This window comes from Aythya marila, assembly GCF_965140915.1.
Source record: "Aythya marila genome assembly, chromosome: 14".
Taxonomy (NCBI): Eukaryota; Metazoa; Chordata; class Aves; order Anseriformes; family Anatidae; genus Aythya; species Aythya marila.
The window spans coordinates 8,460,877-8,472,432 of NC_139055.1; the positions used below are offsets into that span (position 1 = coordinate 8,460,877).

General features: G+C 43.2%; 1 protein-coding gene across 2 annotated transcripts in view; it reads left to right on the top strand.

The window, feature by feature from the left end:
- Positions 1 to 5,635, top strand: part of UBE2D2 (ubiquitin conjugating enzyme E2 D2) — a 29,443-nt gene extending 23,808 nt beyond the window's left edge. For both annotated transcript variants that reach the window (XM_082771663.1, XM_082771664.1), the window contains 2 exons: positions 2,088 to 2,181; positions 4,002 to 5,635. In XM_082771663.1, coding sequence (XP_082627789.1) covers positions 2,088 to 2,181; positions 4,002 to 4,047 — 140 coding nt within the window. In that variant the 3' untranslated portion in view covers positions 4,048 to 5,635. The remainder of the gene's footprint in view (positions 1 to 2,087; positions 2,182 to 4,001) is intronic.
- The last annotated feature ends 5,921 nt before the right edge of the window (positions 5,636 to 11,556 follow it).

Here is an 11,556-nt window from a genome sequence, read left to right on the forward strand (position 1 = left end):
GGTCTGGGTGGCAATTGATTGTAGGGAATAAATCCTCTCCACAATGTTTTATTACAAGAGGACAGTAGAAAATCACAAGTGCAGAATGAAACTGGAAACAGTTAATTTAAAACTTAAATTCCAGTTGTTCCATGAGCAGTTGGTTTATGGAACTTGCTGCTGAAAGAGGTGGCTTGCATCAAAGTATTTGAGACCTGAAGGGAGTGGATCCTTTAAAAAAAGGCATTTGTAGATGCAGATTTGTGTCTCTAGATGGCACTTCTGGTGGTGAGCTGTTTTCAGAAATATTACATGTTAAGTGTTAGAGCTGCCATTTGTTCTAAGGTTACTTTCAGTAGAGACTGTGTGCATGGTCCAAATGCTGTCAGGGTGCTAAGACAACCAGTTGAGAGGATTGAGTACTTCCATATTATTGAGTTAAATATCTAAGACTGACTAATTAGTGTGTCAAAGCTGTTCTTGTAATTTGACAGTCATCTTGGTTCTTAATATCACATGTAATGTACAATATCACCTATAAGAATAAGTTGCTTGTCTAGTTGGAGATGGTCAACTGTTTCCAGTTTATGGTGCTATTCTGACTCAAAGTGGAGCAAGATGCTGGAGGAAGATGTAGTTTTTTACTCTAGACCAGGAAATATGTTTACTTAAATTGAGAACAGAGCTTATTAATGTCTTCTGGAAGCTTTTAACTTGAAATTCATGATTTTCTAGTGAAGGGTTAGAGAAACATGCAGAAAAATTGACCTGGGTGTTCTTAGCACTGAGTGGCTGGACCAGCTAAGACCTGGCTTTCACTCTTGTTGCACTTTGAGAATCTTCCCCAGTTTACACAAATCAGACCTGTTCTCCCCTTTCTCTCTGGCTACATCTAGCCAATCTTTGTTTTGTGGCCTCTCTTCTAAGCTATCTCTATTTTAAAAAGTGAGTTGTAGAATGCATGCTGTTCTTTCTTTCACTTCTCAGCTGGTATTTCAGCACCCTGGTTCTGTCTCCTCTGTTCCATGTCACAGTAGCAACTGACGGAAGCTCTAACAGATTGGTGTTCAGTGCCTTCAGACCTAAAGCTGCTGTCATTTCCAACTTGCTTGGAGGATGTCTTGTGATGACTCTGCTGTTATTGATGAAGGGACATACGGAGTGGCATTGTTTGTAGCACTTTCAGCCAGTTCTAATCAAGGGAATGTTTGGCGTTTCTTAGAGGGCAAGAAGTCCTTGACGTTCTTCATGTAGCATTGTCCCAAAATGTTTTGCTTATAACTTACTGCCTTCTCATCTCTTCAGCTTTGTTGTGAATGTGGGAACGTGCACATGCTATCTGTAGGTTTGCAGACAGTCTCCTGACTCCTTATATGGATGAAGGTTGATGCTACACTAAGCAGCATCGTATGGGCGGGATGTGGCTGCTGGAGTATATACAATAGATATTTATAGTGAAACTTGAAAGTTCAGGGCTTTGTGGTTGGCCTGAATGCAGTAAGCAGTGCTTTCTTGATTCGTGTTGAATACTACTCTCGAATAAATTTTATTTCAACTTACATTATGCTGAGGAAATAATTGGATAAAGTCTTCTAATTCTCAGCAAGACCAGCATTATTTTAAACATCCAGTAAGGGTTTGTGAGCAGCTCGTACTTCCTTCATCTCAGCTGGGTCTCTGCCTTTTGACTTCTGGTTAGTGCTTCTGTAAGTCATCCACAATAAGGTCACTTTTTTAAGGCAAAAACTGAGTTTCAAGTGTAGTAACAGGTTTATGTTCTGAGAGGCGTTCAGGTACTGTTTCAAATAGAATACTTCTGCCTTGTGATTGTAAGGCTGTAACCAGGTACTCTTCCCTAGAAAGTTCCTGGGTGTGGTGGTAATATCAAAAAAAAAAAAAAAAAAAAAAAGCTTGTGGTCATGCACAGTTCATTAGTTAAACCAGTTTTCTTCAGATTGTCTTGACTGAAGTATGTGGGATTACTGCTGCTTAGCATTTTTAAAAATGATGCTAATTCTAATGTCTAGAGGGGGGTAGCAAGTAGGCTGGCTGAATTCTACAGGTGTCTTCAGTACTCTAATGCAGTATTTCTTTTTTTTTCTCCCTAGTACTTTTGTCCATCTGTTCTCTGTTGTGTGATCCCAATCCAGATGATCCTTTAGTGCCTGAGATTGCACGGATCTACAAAACAGATAGAGAAAAGTAAGTATGGAAGCCAAAAATGTAACATAAGCGGAATCCATGCTTAATTAGTAAAGGGGAACTGAAAAGACCTGTTTCTTGGAAAAGTGTGAAGTGTTCTGCTGTTCTCACTTAGTATCTGTGGTAGTCTGAGACTTTCCTGGGTTGTGTAATACAGCCATCTTCACAGCTTTTCTTTGCTGTAGGAAAAAGACACACTTGCCAGTGGAAGTGAAGTAAGCAGAGGCCTTGTGCTTCTATTGGTTTGTTGTTCCATTTTCATTCTAGACAATAGCTTTTCATTAGTGTTGTAGCTGTTAATTACAGGTTTGCTTAATTTAATGAAAATGTGAACAAAGCAAATGTTTCATATGAAACCAAGCTGAATGTGAACAGATTTTAATAGCCTTCACTGTGTGCTTTAATCTTAAATAGCCAGCAGAGGGAGAACAAGTTACTTCAGCGCAGGAATGTTTCAATGCTATCACTTGGTGATGGAGTCATGCGAGCAAGGCAATAACAAAAAAATGTTCATCTTCATTTGACTCAAGGAAAGAACAAGTGGTGTAGAGGTGGGGTGAGAGGACTCGGGCTCTTTCTGAAGAAAAGTTAAGATACTGAGATAACTTTAGTAATGAGAAGACCTGAATTGATTTGTTTAAAAGCAACAGCTTAATTGTGTAAAGTTTCTTATACGTCGCTGTTCCATCTTATCAGTGGTGTTAACTTCTGAAGCTGTATTGTCATCTAATGAGAACAAGATAGGAAGGGAAAGTGATCCATCAACTTGCATGTTTGAGGAAGTGTTAGGAAGTCCATGGATCATTTCTAATCAGAGTTGCAAGATGAACAGAACATACTTCCAGCCACAGCTAAGTGACTGACTACACTTGCATACTTACTGTATGTAGGACACTTTTGCAAGATTAAGAAACTTTTGTGCTTAAACATAACTGGCCTTGCCCTTGAATAGTCCCAGAAAAGTAAAATAATAGTTGCTTTCCCATGTTCATGAGTGCTTTATCTAATTTCTTAAGCTAAAGAATCTTGTCTACAGACTAAATTCCATTACAAAATCTTAGTCAATATAAATAACTAGAAAACTTCTTGTTATGTGCTTTCTGCAAACTGTAGAACAAGAACAGCTTGAATTCTGTTGTGAGAAATGCAGCTGTTATCAGTATTGTAAATGACAATGACTGCTTTGTGACATAACTAACCTGAGCTTCCTCTAGATAGGTCACTGGCTATAAAGGGTAGTTTAGTTCAAAAGCTACAGGTGGCTGGGAAGAAGGAGCATATTGTACCTTTAGAATAAAAAACTTCTGGTGGACAAGTCTTTGTGTCCTGATAGTCATCAGAATATCTAAATTCAGTGCGTAGCATGGAACAAGCCTGTCAGGGTTTGGGAGCCTAGTAAATACTGAGTACTAGGCTTAATTTCGTAAGGGAAGAATGATGTGGGAGGGAAACATCCTTTTTTATGGAATGCAGATTTTTTAATTTTGGCAATAGTAATTTCCCTGGGGATATAATGCTTGGGGGCTGTGAGAGGAGTAGGTAAAAACTTACAGAAAGTACTTCTCAAACGTGCTCTAGTTCTGTTTTGTGGCTTGAATCAGAAAAGCCTTGTATACCTCTTGTAAATGTGGCAAGCTTCTTATCCATGAAGTACTGTGTGTTTTTCCCCATTTGCCTAATACTTTGGTTTGCTTTGTAATTTTACAAATTAATGATACTACTGCAGAGAGTGCAATTTCATGTCATGTGTAGACTAGACTGCTGGAGTTGAAGTACTGTTCAGATGTTATGTTAAGTAAATCCTCTTTTTATACATACAGGTACAACAGAATAGCTCGGGAATGGACTCAGAAGTATGCGATGTAATTAAAGAAATTATTGGATAACCTCTACAAATAAAGATAGGGGAACTCTGAAAGAGAAAGTCCTTTTGATTTCCATTTGACTGCTTTCTATGAGCCCACGCCTCATCTTCCCCTGTGCACATGTTTACCTGATACAGCAGTGCTGCGTGTTGTACATACTTGGAACAACAAAATAGAAATACTGTATTTCCCCGTACCAACATTGACTCCTAGCAGAGAAGTGTGTGTGTGAAAAGCTAGTTCTTCAGTCATAACTTTGTGAGCCTAAAAGCATTCCTTGTTGGTTTAAATTGGGTAATAAAACGTGAATGGGAGACTTATGGTGGATTTCATATTTCTAGGGACAGTGTTGCTGATCCATGAAGGATTTTAAGTGGAATCCTTTTAAACTCATAACAGTTATGAAAGGCCAGGTGAAGAACTTGAAGCTGTTTCTGTATTCATTTTATTCTGAAGGACCGACACCTTAGGTAAATGTTATGACCAATGAGAGAAACTGTACCCACATCCTGTGTTCAAGGTCTAAGTTTAACCGGTCAACATTTAAATGGATTGGAGCTATTAGTGCATCAAGTGATGTTGATTTGTTTCAACTCTCTCCCCTCCTTCATACTCTTTTTGGTTTTTATGTGGTTTCTCAGTTAATACATAGCTAATAGCTCTTATTTTTCTTAAGTTTTTTAACTGCTTAGGTCTTTCTGGATGTAAGGGTAAAAAATCCATTTGACAGAAAACTTGTGTATATTTAAAGACCCAACTGCTCCCCTGGAGCTTGTACGTTCAAGAATGATTAATCTGTGTAATAAACTGATTACTACAGTCATTACATATAACTTTGTGTGAATAGGCTTTTAATTATTAAGAGCAGTTTGTTACAGGCTAAAACTAATGGTGGATTTCTCTAGAACTTTTGCATTCACAAATGGTTGCATTTGAAAATCATGAAGTGGTTTGGTTTGCATCACACAAGGCTATGCACCTGAACAAGACAACCATAAGCTTAAGCACTTACATGAAATCAGGATGTGTAGTGTGCCAGGAACTTGACTGTTAAAACCAAATAAGCAGTTTACTAAATGAATGACATTTTACAAAGCCTAATGGTATTATTCCCACTTGCATGGGACCTAACACAATGCATATGTACTGTAGGTAAGTGAAACCTTATGTAACTAAAATAATGGATGTAAAAGGGTATTAAAAACAAACTACCAAACACATCAGCACAAACTTTCATAAAATGTAGCTTTTACATAATTACTTTGCACTAAACATTTGCAAATGTTCATACACTTTTAAATTGTACTTGTATGTGTCTTTTTTGAACAAAGTCTTCACTTGAATCTAGTGAAAAATGTAGTTTGAAATTTTTCTTTGTATACAAAGTGTATTTGCCAGCATCATTCGTGTGAAATAGGTGAGTCTGCAAGTTTCTCCTCTTAGTACAATTGTAAACAAAGCCATCAACTATAAAGGAGAGGCTGTGGCCTCCAGCTTTCCAGCCACAGGGGTGTGTCCCATCCATTTTCAAATGCATCTTTACACTCTTGCACAAATGAGGAATAAATGTCCACTGCCTTTGGTCTAAATCTGTTCTACTTGTCTCATCTCTCAATGTCCTTGTGTGCAACTCTAGCTGTAAATGTGAGCAGTGTTATCGGAGTCCTCTGTACAGCAAGCTGTAGGTGAAACTTAAATACATGTGTGTCTCCAGCTGGCTTGAAGACTACTGCGTTAGCCATGTGATGAAATTACTGCCTTTGAACTGTTGTTGGGGGGACAGGGCAGTGCCTTCTAGTGGAGGCAGCTACAAAGCAATAGAGCAGAGCTTTGCTCAGAAGAATGAGGAGCACAGAGCTGTGGTTCCCGGCCAGGTGACAGAGCTACAGGCAAGGGGGAGAGAAATGGTGTGCAAGGATAAGTAAGAACTGGCTGCTCTCGATGCCCCTATGTTAATGCCACAAGGCCTCTTCTGCTTTAAAAAGCAGCGAGTGGCCTATTGCTCAAGTGTGGCCCTGGGTAAAAACGTGTTGCATTGTCAAAACTAGAACGTGAGCCAGTGGCTGCACACCTGCCTGAAGTATCTTGGTTTTGTTTGTCTTCAACTGTCTGGCCTTACCTTTTACTAAACTTCTAACATGCAAGCTAATGCTCCTGTTAGACCCTTTGTGACAGAGGGAGAGAGCATGCTCCACCTTTGGTGGAACCATCCTCATGTTCTTGTAGTAAGTACATGGCAAACCCTCCCCCCTGCTTGGAGAAGATGAGGAGAGCAGTGTAGAGTTATTGCAAACCTAGCAATGGGCAAGACTTGGGATTTCCTTTAGCTGCTTTGCCAGTGAGCTGCCCAAGAATGACTTCTTGTGACAGATTTGTCTGCTTTTTGACTCCAGCAATTACTGGAAGAGGCCAACAGGCATGTACAGAAGAGCTGTAAGTAGGAGAGAAAGAAGTAACAAGTGTAGAAATCACAAACGATGGTTTTGCTTCCTGTGATGGGGCGGATGTCACATATGCTAGGTGGCAAGGAATTAACACAGCCATGTAGGAATTGAAACAGTTGAGTCCTGGATGTTGAAACAGCCTTAGCTTAGATGCAACACCTCTGCCTGTGTTAAGGTGGTGGCCTCATTTGAAATGAATTCTTCAGGTGGTTCAGAACTCCGCACCGATAGCACGATGGAAGTCATGGTTTAGTAAAGGCCAGCTGAAGTAAGCAATGCTTCTTACGGATGGAGTTCCCCATGGGCTGGCCGTTTGTACTGTGAAGTGGAGGAGGAAGCCTTTCTTCCAGGATTTCGCTAAAAACCTGCTCTAGTTTATAGCCTTGTGGGACTAGAAACTTGCTCTTTTGAAATTCTGTGTGGTCTAATGTAGTGAAGCAGGACAAGAAGCCATGGGCCCTGGTTGTTGCCTTTCTAGAAACTCTGATCTTGTCGCATGATTAATTTCAGTCCCTGTCCAATTTTTTACTTGATTTAGTATTTTAAGTTAACTGCTTTGTTTTGCATGGCTTTTTTTTTTAATTATTATTTTTTGCACTGGAACTTCCATGGTGTAGATTGTACATACATGCTTGTTCAGCTTCCTTATTTTTTTCTTGTCATGTGCTAAGCAAGTCTGTTTTATTTATTAAAAAAAAATGGTGTTGGATTGCTTAGTTTCCTCTAACTCTGGCAGTGCTGTAAAGCTGAACCTCTGTGACTGGACATTGCTTATGTTCATCAGTACCCATCCCCTGCAAGAGTACACCAGAGGCCAGATGACTCCAAGTGCAGCGAGCGGTGCTGCATTATAACACACACAACCTCTATCTTCTAGCACCGTTGCTTCCTTGAAGCAGCTGGCATTATTTGGCAGTACACACACCTCCTTGTAACGTGTGCTGTCTGTAACTTTGCAGGGGCTGTTTGTGTCCATGTATGGTACTTACCTACAAAATAACGTAATCCCATGTATTTCAGAAACTTCTCTAGCTCAGTGCTAAGTGCCCGCTATTCAATGTGCAGGAATCGCCAGTTAGCTTAAACAGGTAATGGGTGCTGGACTCTAAGCCAAGGCAACACTGACCTACTGACCAAGGTGGCACTCGCTGTAGGCACTGCTTGAGGCCTGAGGACTTGATATCTGAAAATTGTCCGTGGGTAGGATGTGCTGTTGAATTTCTTGAGCAGCCTTTTGTCAGTGCAAGCACAAAGTTTTGCAGTGAGGTTGCTTTCCTATACAAGTGCTTACTGAAGTTTTTTTCTGTTCCACCTGGACACATCAAATGCTATCAGGAAGTGGAATGAGGATGCAGTCCTGTGTCCCTAGCAGGCTCAGTAAAGTGGCCTGTCCCCTGCCACTGGAGGCTGTGGCTTTCCTAGCTCTTGGTAGCTGCAGTTACTGATGGAAACATCTGGCTTCATTTTCTAACAGTCCTCATCATCCTCTTGCTGCTTGCAGCAGTAAAAGGGCTCTAGAGCTGTTCTCCATGTTCCCTGTGCTGAAGTACAGTAGAATATCAAAAGCCTAAAGGAAAGGCAATGGGAATTGCTTTGCTCAGCTGAAGTCGGCATTCCTCGTGGGCCCTCTTGGTGGGAGAGAGAACCTGGCAGCCACGTGGGAGGTGCAGAGGACAACTGGCCTGCTCCAAGTGGTTCAAATCTGTTGATGTGTCACCTTGCTCTAAAGGACCAGAGTAACGTAACATAACGCATCTCTTGAACAGACTCGGTGCTTCGCTGCAGGATGAGTGCTTTGGCTTAGGTTCCAGGCATGCTCGCTTGCCCAGGAGGATTTTGGAAGCCTTCTGCAAGAAGAAACCCCCCTAGGGAATATCAGAGGAGAAGGAAGGCCATCCTTTCCCTCACAACCAATCCTTAAAGAACCTTGGAGCAATATTGCTCTCGTCCCTTCTGCATTAGGGAAGCCTACCTCTGTCTCCTACAACTACCTAGAAAAGTTTCCTTTTCCTTCCTCACCCATTAACTGTTGTTCCCTTCCGTTCCTTGGCTCCCGTGTGTAGGCTTGTAACAAGCCTGTGATCAGAGTGGCAAACTGTAGCTGTTTTGGGGTTTGGCAGAAGCTGTTTCCTACAGGGAATACACAGGGACGAGAAGTGCTTTGAGGGTGCCTGATGGAAGATTAAAAACAGGAGGAAAGCTTGCTGTCCAGCTTTCCGGATGTGCGGAGACCAGCCCCTGCATGCGTGACAGCCATCAGAGGCGTTAGGAGTTCCTACAGCGTCACCTCGCTGCCCCTCCCCTGCCCTCCCCTGGAACGTGTGTGTGACTAGAGCTATTCTAACACTACCTGTACTGTTGTAATGTGTTGCAATTTGATCGCCATTAAATGATTCCGTTAAACTCACTGTGGCTTGATTGCTTTTTTGCTTTAACTGTGCCTTTTGCCTGTTTTTCAGCTTGCCTTCGCTCATTTTTTTTTTTTCTTTCCTCTTGTGATGAGTTTTTCGTTCTCCCTGACGATCCAGTTCTGCGCTGTCTCTGCTCAGCCATCTCCAGCCGCCTTCCTCTTGGCCTTCTGGCTCCTGTTGGGTCTGGTGTGCTCTGTGAAAACAGCCTGGGCAGCACTGAGGGGCCTCGGTGGTCTGCCTGCTCCTTGGCCTAGAACCGCATCACTCTCAGCAAGCCCTTTGCTGTCTCCTTCCTATAGAAGGAACAAGTCTGAGAAGTTGGCTCTGATTTAAAAGCAAGCCAGTGCTAAAGCCTGTGCCCTCGATTTGGTGGGCTCTGTTCTGTAAGGCTGGAATCAACTCTGGTACAACAGCACGAGGCAGCTGGGGCATCAGAGGGAACCAGAGCCTTCTGGCTGTTCAGGGGCTCGCACAACTGAAGTGACATCCCTGTGGCTTACTGTTCTTCCTTCAATTCCAGTTAATTGTTTTATTCTCGTGTTTCTGCCTCAGCTTGCCCTCTCCTTCCTCCCATGTGTGAGAATTTAGCCCTTACAGCTGTATAGTCAGGGCACAGCTTCCCGAGGTGAGTGGGGATCCGATGTATCTGCAATTCGTGCCCTTCCACGGCCAAATGTATTTCTGATCAATATTATTTTATGGATAAACATCTCGCCAAGTTGCTCGTGTGGCTGTAAACATTTCTTCACCTCCAGCTATGGGGAAAAGTCAGTCCACTCCCATGAGAGCTGATCTCTTGCTGATCTGGCTCCTTACAGGGAGCAGGTGTATAGGCAGTGGGTGTACTGAGCCTGCAGAGCGGGTTCAGGATGGAATTGCGAATGGTGGGGTTGAAAGATGAAGTCACGGAGCGTAAGCGTGCAGCTCGGCACTTCAAATTAGCTGGGGTCTTGTGTTCATTTGGTCGCTAACCAGTAGTGGCAGTTCTCAGCCTCTGCACTGCTCGCTGTAAAGGAAGTCGCGTTTATCAGCACTGGGAGTCCAGCTAGACCGTATTTTTCTGAGAGTGGTCTGTGTAAGAAGGCAAGAACAGGACGAGCAGCTGTGGTGCTTTTCTATGCTTGCTTCAAGAGCTTCCTGAAGAGAAGTGCAGGTTCTATCACCTCTTGCTATCTCGAACTGATTTCTATGTGTGTTTCCTCTCTGTCCTTAAGTTTGTGTAATCTTGAATTGTTTATCCATGTTTGTTCTTGTCAATCAAAAGTAGTTCAGTGGCACTGATGGCGATCTCAGGGCTCGGGGCAAGCAGGGCTCCTCACAGCCAGGAACAGTCAGAGACACTTCGCTTTGACTTAAAATGGCATCACCACTTACAGCTGGTATTAAAACATCTTTTTTTTTAATTGCTCTTAGACTTCAGCCCCAGAAAGCTCTTTGCTCATGTATGATGCCCACAATAGAAATGTTTTTCATTAAATATCTCTATATATTAACAGGAGATAAGAGATCGGCTTCCAAAGCCTGACTGAGGGCAGCCTGTACCCATGGTGCCTATGGACATACTGATCTCCACCTCCTTTTTGGTTTTTGGTCTTGACAGGAGTGGATTTATGCAGTCTGCAAACACTGGAGATTTTTCAGGGCTTTTTCCTTGCCTTCCTTTCAGAAGACAACCTATTATTAGTATTTTAATATTGAGGCATGCAACATCCTTCATAAGCTGGTGCTGGTAGGAGGACCCAAGTGAGCAAGGGAAGCTGTCATTTGGACACGTGGACCTGTGCAGACTCAGGTTGTTGTGACAAGCTCAACGCGTTAAGCATCACACTGGTGAGAGGAATTAGGGAACAGCTACCTCCAAAAGCAAAGGTTGGAAGGCAGCGTGGGGCGGGGTAACTCGGACTGCATTGTGGGACTGGCACCCACCGCTGAGCGTCCCAAATTCCTAAACCTGGACCAGCTCACGCAGGAAGGGAAAGAGGCGAGTGCTGAGCTGGTTAGGGGTCACTCAGCATGGGCTGCTGGGCGGTGTAAGCTCTCCTCCAAGTTCCTCTGTCAGGACTGGTGTCCGGTGCCATGAGCTCTCGTTTCCCTCTTACCACGCGTGGTCTCAGTGCAGCTGAACCAGCACAGTCCTTCTCCCCAGTGCTGGTGGTGGGGTCAGGAGACGACGCCAGCTACGGCCACAGGCAGCTCCTCGTGTGTGCACCACGGAGCTGGTGGGGCTGAGCACACTGCAGCAGAGGGAGAAGCCAACGCTGGGCTGGTCCGGGAGGCTGCAAGGTGTGGAAAAGTGCCAGTAAGGCTGTGCTAGGTGCTGGGGGGATAAATCCTGAATTACGTGGTCTGAAGGAGCAAAGGTGAGCCTGGATTTACTGTTGGACAGGTTTCCAACTCCCTTTCCTTATGCACACACACAAAAAACTGGTGTTTTGTGTAAATCCTCTCCTCGTTCACCTCTTGAGGCACTGTCGGTAGCTCTGATGGGGTGGTTTGATTTTGATTCCTCGTGTCTGGTATCGAGCCAGTTTTTAGCACATTATATTAAAACTCATACAGCTTGGGAGTATGGTTTTCCTAATCTTGACCTAGAGCCTTGTGAGTGGATGCAGTGCTGCCGGTGCAGTGACTGCTGGTGGGGTCTGTTCAGCACGG